Source organism: Pseudophryne corroboree, chromosome 8 (assembly GCF_028390025.1).
Source record: "Pseudophryne corroboree isolate aPseCor3 chromosome 8, aPseCor3.hap2, whole genome shotgun sequence".
Lineage (NCBI taxonomy): Eukaryota > Metazoa > Chordata > Amphibia > Anura > Myobatrachidae > Pseudophryne > Pseudophryne corroboree.
Window position 1 is genome coordinate 352,172,392 of NC_086451.1, and position 15,797 is coordinate 352,188,188.

The following is a 15,797-nucleotide window of genomic DNA, read 5'->3' on the forward strand; positions in this document are numbered from 1 at the left end:
CCGATACCCCCACCTTGCAACACTTTTGTAGTGTCCAAATAAGATTAAGAGTAATAAGAACCTTCATTCCGATGGGGCCCAGAAAGGACCATTAGGACCCCATTTTTTAAAAGTGAGTGGTCCCTGGGACCCCACTTTTTTCTTGGCTCAACGCGATCACTGTCAGCTATCAGGATACCGGCAGCCGGAATACAGACGCTGGAAATCCCAACACCAATCAGTATACCGATGCTGGAATCCTGAACAGGTTAACATTCCAACACTGGAATCCCTACAGCCGGAATCACGAAGGTAGGTATAGCCGGAGGTTCAGGGTTAGGCTGTGAGTGTGTGTGTGGGGGGTGGGGGGGCTCTGCACAGTTGACCATTCACAATCATAGTTTACGTGGATGGTAAAGTATGAAAAAATGCAAATAATTTAAAAAAAACTTGAGTCGACCATATGTAATGTCGACCATTATGTGGACCAACTGAACCTGTCGAACTTTTGACCATGTTGACCATAGGCATTTCGACCATATGGTGTCGACCTATTAACTGTCGCTCTATGGACCCGATAAGGAAACAAAACCGCAGTCTTTTTTTTTGTAGCACTTCATATACAGACTCATTCGCACATAGATGAACAAGTGTATTATCTAATTAATCGGTGCAGTCTCGTTAAGTGGTTTTGTCACATACAACTGTAACTAAAATGCGCATTTGAGTGAGACACTTGAGACACTTGGCCCAAGCTAAATCAGGATGTGCGCATTGAAAAGGGCGCATTGGTGCGACTGCGGCAATAGTGTATGAGGACACATCTGTAAATGTATTTTCCCCCCTTACTTTGCAGCATGGTTTGTCCAGTTGTGCAGCTGTTTGCTCTTTTATGCTTTACTCCCAGATTGGAATCAGGCCTATAGTGTGGGAAGAAAGTGGCTAAAGGGACTTACCTTCTGAAATCACTTTGACGATATACAGATAGCAGATGAGTAGGCTCTTAATCTCGTACGAGTCCAATCTGCTGTAATGGGACACGCTGCTTTTGGTGGAGCTTCTACGCATCTAGAGAGGTCATAACAACAAGGTGAGTATAGCTCTCTGCAATTGCTGCTCAAATACTGAATAATCTATATAATCAGCTATGGCATGTGCTCAGATCAACATGTGCAGTAGAGGCTCGTCACAGGGGCACATCCCCTCTCCCCCCTGCCATGGGGACAGAGACTAGGAAGTCGGGACCATGGGAAAGTGTAGCCGTGGTAATTGTAGGGGCAAGGAGCAAAGAGGGGAGACTCCATGGCCTGAGTCCAATATACTATATAGATGAATAAACTACAGGGTCTGAATATAAACTTGTGCATTCCTAGCTCATAAAGTCTGAAACAGATCACATCATCTCTAAGGACTAATCTTAGTACAGTCCAGCAGTAGACAAATAATAATTGCTTGTGAAGCTGATGGAGTGTGCATATATAGGAACTTGAGTGTCACAGACTGGTTTAATTGGTACGATGAACACTAATTACACTTTAAATATGCACTAAATTTATCACAAATCTCATTCTCTAATATCACCCAGGCTAGGTAACGAGTTGACCCTGTACATTTTAACTCCTACACTGCATGTCAAAGTATCTGCAAAGTGTGACATCTGTTTCCCTGATATACAGTATTTTCAACCTAAAAACAATTTCTCTTGGAGGACAAACATACATCACTCTGTCGGAATAGACCAGTATCGGACAGGGACATGAGGGGCCCACCGGGGGAATGCAGTGGTAGGGGCCCATATTTTGGAGTTGTGGCCAGTCTCCAGAGGGGATGTGGCTAGCCGCCACATTGGTCTGCTTAACCATTAGAGAGCGCTTTGGGCCACTTGATAAATATGCACTAAAGAAAAAATAAGAATTTACTTACCGATAATTCTATTTCTCATAGTCCGTAGTGGATGCTGGGAACTCCGTAAGGACCATGGGGAATAGCGGCTCCGCAGGAGACTGGGTACAAATAGAAAGCTTTAGTACTACCTGGTGTGCACTGGCTCCTCCCCCTATGACCCTCCTCCAAGCCTCAGTTAGGATACTGTGCCCGGACGAGCGTACACAATAAGTAAGGATTTTGAATCCCGGGTAAGACTCATACCAGCCACACCAATCACACCGTATAACTTGTGATCTGAACCCAGTTTACAGTATGATAAACAGAGGAGCCTCTAGAAAAGATGGCTCACTACAACAATAACCCGATTTAGTTAAAAATAACAAGAACAACCCGATTTTTTTGTAACAATAACTATGTACAAGTATTGCAGACAATCCGCACTTGGGATGGGCGCCCAGAATCCACTACGGACTATGAGAAATAGAATTATCGGTAAGTAAATTCTTATTTTCTCTGACGTCCTAGTGGATGCTGGGAACTCCGTAAGGACCATGGGGATTATACCAAAGCTCCCAAACGGGCGGGAGAGTGCGGATGACTCTGCAGCACCGAATGAGAGAACTCCAGGTCCTCCTCAGCCAGGGTATCAAATTTGTAGAATTTAGCAAACGTGTTTGCCCCTGACCAAGTAGCTGCTCGGCAAAGTTGTAAAGCCGAGACCCCTCGGGCGGCCGCCCAAGATGAGCCCACTTTCCGTGTGGAATGGGCTTTTACAGATTTTGGCTGTGGCAAGCCTGCCACAGAATGTGCAAGCTGAATTGTACTACAAATCCAACGAGCAATAGTCTGCTTAGAAGCAGGAGCACCCAGCTTGTTGGGTGCATACAGGATAAACAGCGAGTCAGATTTTCTGACTCCAGCCGTCCTGGAAACGTATATTTTCAGGGCCCTGACTACGTCCAGCAACTTGGAGTCCTCCAAGTCCCTAGTAGCCGCAGGTACCACAATAGGCTGATTCAGGTGAAACGCTGAAACCACCTTAGGGAGAAACTGAGGACGAGTCCTCAATTCTGCCCTATCCGTATGAAAAATTAGGTAAGGGCTTTTATAGGATAAAGCCGCCAATTCTGACACGCGCCTGGCTGAAGCCAGGGCCAATAGCATTACCACTTTCCATGTGAGATATTTTAAGTCCACAGTGGTGAGTGGTTCAAACCAATGTGATTTTAGGAACCCCAAAACCACATTGAGATCCCAAGGTGCCACTGGAGGCACAAAAGGAGGCTGTATATGCAGCACCCCTTTGACAAACGTCTGAACTTCAGGAACTGAAGCCAGTTCTTTTTGGAAGAAGATCGACAGGGCCGAAATTTGAACCTTAATGGACCCTAATTTTAGGCCCATAGACAGTCCTGTTTGCAGGAAATGCAGGAAACGACCCAGTTGAAATTCCTCTGTAGCGGCCTTCCTGGCCTCGCACCACGCAACATATTTTCGCCAAATACGGTGATAATGCTGCACGGTTACATCCTTCCTGGCTTTGATCAGGGTAGGGATGACTTCATCCGGAATGCCTTTTTTTTCTTCAGGATCCGGCGTTCAACCGCCATGCCGTCAAACGCAGCCGCGGTAAGTCTTGGAACAGACAGGGTCCCTGCTGGAGCAGGTCCCTTCGTAGAGGTAGAGGCCACAGGTCCTCCGTGAGCATCTCTTGAAGTTCCGGGTCCCAAGTCCTTCTTGGCCAATCCGGAGCCACGAGTATAGTCCTTACTCCTCTCCTTCTTATGATTCTCAGTACCTTGGGTATGAGAGGCAGAGGAGGGAACACATACACTGACTGGTACACCCACGGTGTTACCAGCGCGTCCACAGCTATTGCCTGAGGGTCCCGTGACCTGGCGCAATACCTGTCTAGTTTTTTGTTGAGGCGGGACGCCATCATGTCCACCTTTGGTTTTTCCCAACGGTTCATAATCATGTGGAAGACTTCTGGGTGAAGTCCCCACTCTCCCGGGTGGAGGTCGTGCCTGCTGAGGAAGTCTGCTTCCCAGTTGTCCACTCCCGGAATGAACACTGCTGACAGTGCTATCACATGATTTTCCGCCCAGCGAAGAATCCTTGCAACTTCTGCCATTGCCCTCCTGCTTCTTGTGCCGCCCTGTCTGTTTACGTGGGCGACTGCCGTGATGTTGTCTGACTGAATCAGCACCGGCTGACCTTGAAGCAGAGGCCGTGCTAGGCTTAGAGCATTGTAGATGGCCCTTAGCTCCAGGATATTTATGTGAAGTGATGTCTCCAGGCTTGACCACAAGCCCTGGAAATTTCTTCCTTGTGTGACTGCTCCCCAGCCTCTCAGGCTGGCATCCGTGGTCACCAGGACCCAGTCCTGAATGCCGAATCTGCGGCCCTCTAGAAGATGAGCACTCTGCAACCACCACAGAAGAGACACCCTTGTCCTTGGGGACAGGGTTATCCGTTGATGCATCTGAAGATGCGATCCGGACCATTTGTCCAGCAGATCCCACTGGAACGTTCTTGCGTGGAATCTGCCGAATGGAATCGCTTCGTAGGAAGCTACCATCTTTCCCAAGACTCTTGTGCATTGATGCACTGAGACTTGCCCTGGTTTCAGGAGGTTTCTGACCAGTTCGGATAACTCCCTGGCTTTCTCCACCGGAAGGAACACCTTTTTCTGGACTGTGTCCAGAATCATCCCTAGGAACAGAAGACGTGTTGTCGGAATCAGCTGCGATTTTGGGATATTTAGAATCCAGCCGTGCTGCCGTAGCACTACTTGAGATAGGGCTACTCCGACTACTAACTGTTCTCTGGATCTTGCTCTTATCAGGAGATCGTCCAAGTAAGGGATAATAAAAACGCCTTTTCTTCGAAGAAGAATCATCATTTCGGCCATTACCTTGGTAAAGACCCGAGGTGCCGTGGATAATCCAAACGGCAGCGTCTGAAACTGATAGTGACAGTTTTGTACCACAAACCTGAGGTACCCTTGATGAGAAGGGTAAATGGGGACATGGAGGTAGGCATCTTTGATGTCCAGAGACACCATATAGTCCCCCTCTTCCAGGTTCGCGATCACTGCCCTGAGTGACTCCATCTTGAATTTGAACCTCTGTATGTAAGTGTTCAAAGACTTCAGATTTAAAATTGGTCTCACCGAGCCGTCCGGCTTCGGTACCACAAACAGCGTGGAATAATACCCCTTCCCTTGTTGCAGGAGGGGTACCTTGATTATCACCTGCTGGGAATACAGCTTGTGAACTGCCTCCAATACTGCCTCCCTGTCGGAGGGAGACGTTGGTAAAGCAGACTTCAGGAACCGGCGAGGGGGAGACGTCTCGAACTCCAATTTGTACCCCTGAGATACTACTTGCAGGATCCAGGGGTCCACTTGCGAGTGAGCCCACTGCGCGCTGAAATTCTTGAGACGGGCCCCCACCGTGCCTGAGTCCGCTTGTAAGGCCCCAGCGTCATGCTGAGGACTTGGCAGAAGCGGGGGAGGGCTTTTGTTCCTGGGAAGTGGCTGTCTGTTGCAGTCTTTTTCCCCTTCCTCTGCTTCGGGGCAGAAAAGAGGAACCTTTTGCCCGCTTGCCCTTATGGGGACGAAAGGACTGAGCCGGATAAGACGGCGTCTTTTTATGTTGAGAGGCTACCTGGGGTAAAAATGTGGATTTCCCAGCAGTTGCCGTGGCCACCAGGTCCGATAGACCGACCCCAAATAACTCCTCCCCTTTATAAGGCAATATTTCCATATGCCGTTTAGAGTCCGCATCACCTGACCACTGTCGCGTCCATAATCCTCTTCTGGCAGAAATGGACAGCGCACTCACTCTTGAAGCCAGAGTGGAAATATCCCTCTGTGCATCTCGCATATATAGAAATGCATCTTTTAAATGCTCTATAGTCAACAATATACTGTCCCTATCCAGGGTATCAATATTTTCAGTCAGGGAATCCGACCAAGCCACCCCAGCGCTGCACATCCAGGCTGAGGCGATTGCTGGTCGCAGTATAACACCAGTATGTGTGTATATACTTTTAAGGATATTCTCCAGTTTTCTGTCACCTGGTTCCTTGAGTGCGGCCGTATCAGGAGACGGTAACGCCACTTGTTTTGATAAGCGTGTGAGCGCTTTATCCACTCTAGGGGGTGTTTCCCAACGCGCCCTAACCTCTGGCGGGAAAGGGTATAATGCCAATAACTTTTTAGAAATTATCAGTTTTTTATCGGGGGAAACCCACGCTTCATCACACACCTCATTTAATTCGTCTGATTCAGGAAAAACTACAGGTAGTTTTTTCACACCCCACATAATACCCTTTTTAGTGGTACTTGCAGTATCAGAAATGTTTAACACCTCTCTCATTGCCGTGATCATGTAACGTGTGGCCCTACTGGAAGTCACGTTTGTCTCCTCACCGTCGACACTGGAGTCAGTATCCGTGTCGACGTCAGTATCCACCACCTGAGGTAACGGCCTTTTTAGAGACCCTGATGGTTTTTGAGACGCCTGGACAGGGACTAGCTGATTAGTCAGCTGTCTCATGTCATCAACCGTCTTTTGTAAGGAGCTGACACTGTCACGTAAATCCTTCCATAAAGCCATCCACTCAGGTGTCGACTCCTTAGGGGGTGACATCTCTATTATAGGCAATTGCCCCGCCTCCACATCATTTTCCTCCTCATACATGTCGACACAAACGTACCGACACGCAGCACACGCACAGGGAATGCTCTGATAGAGGACAGGACCCCACTAGCCCTTTGGGGAGACAGAGGGAGAGTATGCCAGCACACACCAGAGCGCTATATATAGATATAGGGACAACCTTATATAAGTGTTTCTCCCTTATAGCTGCTGTATTGTTAATAACCCGCCAATTAGTGCCCCCCTCTCTTTTTTACCCTGTTTCTGTAGTGCAGGACTGCAGGGGAGAGTCAGGGAGACGTCCTTCCAGCGGAGCTGTGAGGGAAAATGGCGCCTGTGTGCTGAGGAGATAGGCTCCGCCCCCTTCTCGGCGGCCTTTCTCCCGCTTTTGTGAAAATCTGGCAGGGGTTAAAATTCATCCATATAGCCCAGGAGCTATATGTGATGTATTTTTAGCCAGCCAAGGTGTTTCTATTGCTGCTCAGGGCGCCCCCCCCTAGCGCCCTGCACCCTCAGTGACCGGAGTGTAAAGTGTGCTGAGAAGCAATGGCGCACAGCTGCAGTGCTGTGCGCTACCTTGTGGAAGACAGGATGTCTTCTGCCGCCGATTTGCCGGACTCTTCTTGCTTCTGGCTCTGTAAGGGGGCCGGCGGCGCGGCTCTGGGACCGAGCTCCAAGGCTGGGCCTGTGAGCGGTCCCTCTGGAGCTAATGGTGTCCAGTAGCCAAGAAGCCCAATCCACTCTGCACGCAGGTGAGTTCGCTTCTTCTCCCCTTAGTCCCTCGATGCAGTGAGCCTGTTGCCAGCAGGTCTCACTGAAAATAAAAAACCTAAACTAAAACTTTCACTAAGAAGCTCAGGAGAGCCCCTAGTGTGCACCCTTCTCGTTCGGGCACAAAAATCTAACTGAGGCTTGGAGGAGGGTCATAGGGGGAGGAGCCAGTGCACACCAGGTAGTACTAAAGCTTTCTATTTGTGCCCAGTCTCCTGCGGAGCCGCTATTCCCCATGGTCCTTACGGAGTTCCCAACATCCACTAGGACGTCAGAGAAATAGGATTTTAATTACCTACTGGTAAATCTTTTTCTCGTAGTCCTTAGAGGCCAAAATATTGAACTTGTAGAATTTAGCAAACATGTTTGACCTTGACCAAGTAGCTACTCGGCAAAGCTGAAAATCGAGACACCCCAGGAAGCCGCCCAGGAAGAACCCACCTTACAAGTAGAGTGGGCCTGAACAGAACATGGAATTGGCAATCCTGCTGTCGAATAAGCAAGCTGGATAGTAAGACTGATCCAGCGAGAAATCGTCTGCTTAGAAGCAGGACACCCAATCTTGTTAGGATCATAAAGGACAAATAAAGCATCCGATTTCCTGTGACGAGAAGATCTCTTCACATATATCTTCGAAGCCCGCACAACATCCAAGGACTTTGAGCTAATTGAGGTGTCAGTAGCCACTGGTACCACAATAGGTTGGTTGAAATGAAGAGCTGACACAACCTTTGGAAGAAATTGCTGACGCGTTCTGAGCTTAGCTCTATCTTCATGGAAAATCAAGTAGGGGCTCTTGTGTGACAATGCCCCCAATTCCGACACACGTCTTGCAGATGCCAATGCCAACAGTGTGACCGCCTTCCAAGTAAGAAACTTTACGTCTACTTCCTGTAAAGGTTCGAACCAATCCGACTGCAGGAACTGCAGCAGCACATTAAGATCCCAAGGCGCCGTAGGAGGAACAAAGGCAGGTTGGATGTGCAGAACTCCTTTCAAGAAAGTCTAAACCTCAGGGATAGCAGCCAATTGTTTCTGGAAGAAAATGGACAAGGCCGAAATCTGGACTTTGATTGAGCCCAAGTGTAGGCCCACATCCACACCTGCTTGCAGAAAGAGGAGAAAACGTTACAGCTGAAACTCCACCATAGGAAACTTCTTGGATTCACGCCAAGAGACATGCTTTTTCCAAATCTGATGGTAATGTTTAGACGTTACCCCCTTCCTAGCTTGGATCAGAGTAGGAATAACCTTGTTCGGATTGCACTTCCGAGCTAAGATCTGGCGTTCAACTTCCATGCCGTCAAACGTAGCCTTGGTAAGTCTTGATAGGCGTATGGCCCCTGTTGTAGAAGGTCCTCGCGAAGAGGAAGAGGCCTCGGATCCTCCAGCAGTAATGCCAGAAGATGCAAGTACCAAGCCTTTCTTGGCCAGTCCGGAGCAATGAGGATCACCGGAATTCCTGATCTTTTTATTAGCTTGAGAACCCTTGGGATGAGTGGAAGTGGAGGGAACACATACACTGACTGGAACACTGACGGAGTCACCAGGGCATCCACCGCCACTGCTTGTGGGTCTCGTGACCTGGAACAGTATCTCCGAAGCTTCTTGTTGAGGCGAGAGGCCATCATGTCTATTTGAAGTACACCAAATCGGCTTGTCATCTCTGCGAACACCTCTGGGTGGAGGCCCCATTCTACTGGATAGAGAGCGTGTCTGCTGAGGAAGTCCGCTTCCCAGTTGTCCATTCCTGGAATGAAGATCGCCGACAGCGCCAGCGCATCTTTCTGCCCAGAGGAGGATTTTTGTTACCTCTGACTTTGCAGCTCTGCTCTTCGTTCCACCTTGCCTGTTTATGTAGGACACTGCTGTGACGTTGTCCGACTGAACTTGAATGGCTCGATCTTGCAGAAGATGTGCCGCTTGGAGAAGGCCATTGTATATGGCCCTTTGTTCCAGAATGCTTATTGGAAGGACAGATTCCTGACTTGACCACCTTCCTTGGAAGTTTTCCCCCTGGGTGACTGCTCCCCAACCTCTGAGGCTTGCATCCGTGGTTAGAAGAATCCAATTCTGAATTCCGATCCTGCGGCCCTCGAGCAGGTGAGAAGTTTGCAGCCACCAGAGGAGTGAAATTCTGGCTTTCGGCGACAGGCGTATCTGCTGGTGCATGTGAAGATGAGATCCTGACCACTTGTCCAGGAGATCCAGCTAGAAGAACCTTGCATGGAATCTTCCGTACTGTAGAGCCTCGTAGGAGGCTTCCATCTTCCTCAGAAGGCAAATGCACTGATGAACTGATACCCGGGCTGGACGCAAGACATCCCGGACCATTGATTGGATCACCAACGCTTTCTCCAGTGGTAGAAACACCCTCTGCACTTCCATGTCGAGTATCATCCCCAGGAAGGGCAGTCTCCTTGTCGGTTCCAAATGTGACTTTGGAAGGTTCAGGATCCACCCATGATCCCGGAATAGTTGAGTTGAGAGTGCAATACTCTGCAACAGCTTCTCCTTGGAAGATGCTTTTATCAGCAGATCGTCCAGATATGGAATTATGTTCACTCCCTGTTTGCGGAGGAGGAGCTATATCTCCGCCATGACCTTGGTGAACACCCTCGGTGCTGTGGAGAGGCCGAATGGTAATGTCTAGAACTGATAGTGACAGTCCTGTAGTGCAAGCCGTAGATAGGCCTGGTGAGGCGGCCAGATCAGAATGTGAAGGTGCGCATCCTTGATATCCAGGGATACTAGGAAATCCCCCTCCTCCAGACCTGAGATCACCGCTCTCAGAGACTACATCTTGAATTGGAAAACCATCAAGTAACGGTTCAATGACTTCAGGTTCAAAGTAGGCCTTACCGAACTGTCCGGTTTCGGTACCACAAACACGTTTGAGTAATAACCCTTGGTTATTAGGTGAGGTGGAACTAGAACAATTACATTTGTTCGTACCAATTTTTGAATGGCTTCCCGTAGGACAGCACTTTCTGTCAGTGAAACTGGTAAGCCTGATTTGAAGAATCTGTGAGGTGGGAGTTCCTGAAACTCCAGTCTGTACCCCTGGGCAACAATATCTGTCACCCAGGGATCCAGGCATGATGACGCCCAGATGTGACTGAAATCTTTTAGTCTCGCTCACACCTGTCTGATCTCCAGGCTGGGAGGTCCACCGTCATGCTGAAGATTTTGAGGAAGCAGAACCTGGTGTTCCTGGGAACCTGGTGGTGCAGGTTTTCTGGATTTTCCCATACCGCCTCTAAAGAAGGTGGGGGGAGGTATGGATTTTTTAAATTTTGCAGTCTGAAAGGACTGCAGTGAAGGCGTAGCATAAGATTTTGTAGCCGGTGCTGCTGCGGAGGGAAGAAACGTCAACTTACCCGCAGTCGCCATGGAAATCCACGCAGTCGCCGTGGAAATCCACATCCAATGCGTCCCCAAATAGTGCCTGACCTGTGAAGGGTAGGTTCTCAACACTTTTCTTGGATTCTGCATCCGCAGTCCATTGGCGTAGCCAGAGTCCTCTACGTGCCGATACTGCCATGGAAGTAGCCCTCGCATTAAGCAGGCCGAGGTCCTTCATGGCCTCCACCATGACACCTGCAGAATCCTGTATGTGACGTAAAAACAAGTCAATGTCACTCTTATCCAAAGTATCTAAGTACACTAGTAAAGTGCCTGACCATTTTACTATGGCTTCAGAAATCCACGCACAGGCAATAGTGGGCCTTAAGGCCACGCGTGTAGCCATGTATAGTGATTTGGGCGTAGTCTCAATTTTGCGGTCAGCCGGCTCCTTTAAGGCGGTTGAACCAGGGACAGGTAAAACCACCTTTTTAGACAACTTAGATACAGAAGTGTCTACTATAGGCGGGTTTTCCCATTTCTTCCTATCCTCTTCAGGGAAAGGGAAAACAATGAGAATTCTTTTAGGGATTTGGAATTTTTTCTCTGTGTTTTCACAGGATTTTTCAAATAAGGAGTATAACTCCTTTGAAGCCGGGAAGGTGAGCGAGGATTTCTTATTTACTGTAAAATAGGATTCCCCTTCCGGCTCAGGTACCTTCTCAGTAATATGCAAAACATTCCTAATGGCTTCAATCATGAGCTGCACCCCTTTAGCAAGGGATGCATCTCCCCTCTGCATATCCCCATCACTGTCCCCTGTATCAGAGTCAGTATCAGTGTCAGCTTGCATTATCTGGGCAAGCGTACGCTTTTGCGAGTATGTAGGTGGGCTCTTAGACGAAGTAGTGGGAGCTGAAAAATTCAAACTCTTTACAGATTTTCTCAAAAACTGTGCCTCCTTCTCAGTATGTGACATCCTATTTGAAATCTGGGATATCATTCCCCTTAAAGAATCAACCCATGGGGGTTTGGATTCAGAAGGCTGAGACAGCATATTGCAGTTCTGAGTACATGGAATAGACTCCTCAGGAGAAGATAAACACTCTGCAGCACAGGACACAGAGTCCTTAGACATGGTAATGTGGGGTATACACACAGACACACAGGAAAATGTCAGATACAGTTTCCCCCAAAGTACCTTCATAGAGTCACAGAGTATAAGGAGCCAGCCACACAGCGCCCCTTTAGGCAATTATTATGATAAAAGCCTGGCGCAGACTAACTACCGTTAATAGGGTAACTAGTACTAGTATCACACTCCCCCCCCCTGTCTATAACACCATGGTACTGCGGAGGTATGCTGGAGTTATGTGGAGGACAGCACTCCCTGCTAGCGTTCTTTCCTATGTATCTGCAGGGAGAAAATGGCACTGGGGATTGCTGGATATGCTCTGAGAGGAAGCCCCGCCTCTAGCAATGGAGCACGGCTTCCTGCACTAATTGTTTATACTGGCCTGAGGTGTTTGTTGCTAACAGCGGGATTAGCCCCTGTTAGCTGAGTGACCAGTTTAGGGTGAATTGTTCATGCTCAGGACGCCCCTCAAAGCGCTTACACAAAGTGTTGCTGAGCTGTCCGGAGCGCAGCCTTCCAAAGCTGCACTCCTACCCTTGTGCCGCCATACCCGCCGGCGACCCGCTAACCGGGACGCCGGCGATGTACTCACCACACTTCTTTCTTCTGGCTCTGTTAGAGGGTGGCAGCCGTGCTGCGTGAGTGAGCGGTCGTCTTGTGGGCTTGCGATCGGCACCCTCAGGAGCTCAGTGTCCTGTCAGCGGAGATAGAGAACCATTAACTCTTCAGGAAGTTGATTCCTACTCCCCCCCTACGTCCCACGAAGCAGGGAGGCTGTTGCCAGCAGCCTTCCTGTACTTAAACACTCTTAGAAAAAAAAAAAACTAGAAAAACTCCTAGGAGCTCCCCTAGCTGTGACCGGCTCCTCCAGGCACATTTTCTAAACTGAGTATGGTAGGAGGGGCATAAAGGGAGGGGCCAGCCCACACTATTAAACTCTTAAAGTGCCAGTGGCTCCCAAAGAACCCGTCTATATCCTATGGTACTAAATTGGACCCCAGCATCCTCTAGGACGTAAGAGAAATCATGGCTTTTGGCGACAGACGTATCCTCTGGTACATGTGAAGATATGATCTGAACCATTTGTCCATCAGATCCAGCTGGAAGGGCCTTGCATGAAACCTTCCGTACTGCAGAGCCTCGTAAGAGTCTACCATCTTCCCCAGAAGGCGAATGCATAGATGCACCGATATCCGGGCTGATTTTAGAACATCCCGCACCATCGATTGGATTACCAATGCCTTTTCCAATGGAAGGAATACCCTCTGTTCCTCCGTATCCAGTATCATCCCCAGGAATGGAAGCCTCCGTGTTGGTTCCAGGTGGGATATTGGTAGGTTCAGAATCCACCCGTGATCCTGGAGTAGCCAGGTTGAAAAGGCAATGCTGTCCAACCTCTCCCTGGATGGTGCTTTTTTCAACAGGTCGTCCAGGTACGGTATTATGTTCACTCCTTGCTTGCGAAGGAGAAACATCATCTCAGCCATTACCTTGGTGAATACCCTCGGTGCCGTGGAGAGGCCAAATGGCAGGGCCTTGAACTGGTAGTGATAGTCCTGTAGCGCAAACCGTAGGTAAGCCTGATGAGGCGGCCAAATTGGAATATGAAGGTACGCTTCCTTGATGTCCAGAGACACCAGAAATTCCCCCTCCTCAAGACCTGAGATCACCGCTCTCAGAGACTCCATCTTGAACTTGAACACCCTTAAGTACAGGTTTAGTGACTTGAGGTTTAAAATGGGCCTTATTGAACCGTCCGGTTTCGGTACCACAAACAGTTTGGAGTAATAACCTTTGTTTTGTAGTTGAAGTGGAACTGGGACAATGACCTGAGTTTGTACCAGTTTCTGAATTAGTAATATAGTAACATTGGCCCTCATTCCAAGTTGTTCGCTCGCAAGCTGCTTTTAGCAGCTTTGCACACGCTAAGCCGCCGCCTACTGGGAGTGAATCTTAGCTTCTTAAAATTGCGAACGAAAGATTCTCAAAATTGCGACCACACACCTCTTAGCAGTTTCTGAGTAGCTCCAGACTTACTCGGCATCTGCGATCAGTTCAGTGCTTGTCGTTTCTGGTTTGACATCACAAACACACCCAGCGTTCGCCCAGACACTCCTCCGTTTCTTCAGCCACTCCCGCGTTTTTCCCAGAAACGGTAGCGTTTTTCCGCACACACCCATAAAACGGCCTGTTTCCGCCCAGAAACACCCACTTCCTGTCAATCACATTACGATCACCAGACCGAAGAAAAAAACGTGAGTAAAAATATCTAACTGCATAGCAAATTTACTTGGCGCAGTCGCAGTGCGGACATTGCGCATGCGCACTAAGCGGAAAATCGCTGCGATGCGAAAAAAATGACAGAGCAAACAACTCGGAATGACCCCCATAGTAATTCAGGTTGAATAGAGGCAAAATGCCCATCATGTTCAACCTGTATTATGTTGAGTCGATTATAATGTACCTGCAGAAGTAATGTTTTATGACTAGTTAACAACTATAAATCATGTTACACCCGGATTATCAACGTCAATATTTTAAATGTTATAACCTTGGATATCTTTTTAAATCAGAAATGTATCCAATCCTTTTTAAATTCATTTACAGAGTCCGCCATTACCACCTTCCCTGGCAGGGAATTCCAAATTCGTATTGCCCTAACAATGAAGAACCCTTTCCTCCGTTGCGTACGGAATTTTCTCTCCTCCAGCCTCGCGAGTGCCCATGTGTCCTAAACAGTGTTCTTTTAATAAATAATTCCTCTGATAACTCTTTGTAATGTCCCTTTGCTGCCTGCAAAGTCATACCTGCTTCTGGAGAAGCTGGTAAGCCTGATTTGAAGAATCTGTGAGGTGGGAGTGTTCCTGAAAATCCAGTCTGTATCCCTGGGCGATAAGGTCTTTGACCCAGGGATACTGGCATGATGTTGCCCAAATGTGACTGAAAATAGGATTTTAATACCTACCGGTAAATCCTTTTCTCTTAGTCCGTAGAGGATGCTGGGGACACCAAAAGAACCATGGGTTATAGACGGGATCCGCAGGAGACATGGGCACTTTAAGACTTTGAAAAGGGGTGTGCACTGGCTCCTCCCTCTATGCCCCTCCTCCAGACTCCAGTTATAGGAACTGTGCCCAGGGAGACGAACAAATTTAGAGGAAAGGATTTATTGTTAAATTAAGGTGATATTCCTACCAGCACACACTGCAAACACGCCGCACAACGTGGCATTCAACTGAACCCAAGCCAACGGCATGAGCCAATGTCAACAACAGGCTGACTATAAACATAACACAACATGCGTGTAACCAGAACTAATAACTGCAGATACAGTACGCACTGGGACGGGTGCCCAGCATCCTATACGGACTAAGAGAAAAGGATTTACCGGTAGGTATTAAAATCCTATTTGCTCATACGTCCTAGAGGATGCTGGGGACACCAAAAGAACCATAGGGTTATACCAAAGCTCTAGAACGGGCGGGAGAGTGCGGATGACTCTGCAGCACCGATCGACCAAACTTGAGGTCGTCATCGGCCAGGGTATCAAACCTGTAGAACTTTGCAAAAGTGTTCGAACCCGACCAAGTAGCAGCTCGGCAAAGTTGCAATGCCGAGACCCCTCGGGCAGCCGCCCAAGAAGAGCCCACTTTTCTAGTAGAATGGGCCTTCACTGATTCCGGTAATGGTAATCCGGCCGTGGAATAAGCATGCTGAATCGTGTTACAGATCCAGCGTGCAATGGTCTGTTTGGAAGCAGGACACCCAATCTTGTTGGGAGCATACAGGACAAACAGAGCTTCAGTTTTCCTAACCCGAGCCGTTCTGGCGACATAGATTTTCAGAGCTCTGACCACATCCAAAGATTTTGACTCAACGAAAGAGGGAGTAGCCACTGGCACCACAATAGGTTGGTTCATGTGGAAAGATGAATCCACCTTCGGCAGAAATTGTTGCCGAGTCCTCAACTCTGCTCTATCTTCATGAAAGATTAAATAAGGGCTCTTGTGAGA

At 48.4% G+C, this 15,797-nt stretch overlaps 1 protein-coding gene across 2 annotated transcripts in view; it reads right to left on the reverse strand.

Annotated features, from left to right (window-relative positions):
- Positions 1–15,797, reverse strand: part of DOCK11 (dedicator of cytokinesis 11) — a 981,167-nt gene that overhangs the window by 400,311 nt on the left and 565,059 nt on the right. For both annotated transcript variants that reach the window (XM_063937505.1, XM_063937504.1), the window contains one exon: positions 936–1,047. In XM_063937505.1, coding sequence (XP_063793575.1) covers positions 936–1,047 — 112 coding nt within the window. The remainder of the gene's footprint in view (positions 1–935; positions 1,048–15,797) is intronic.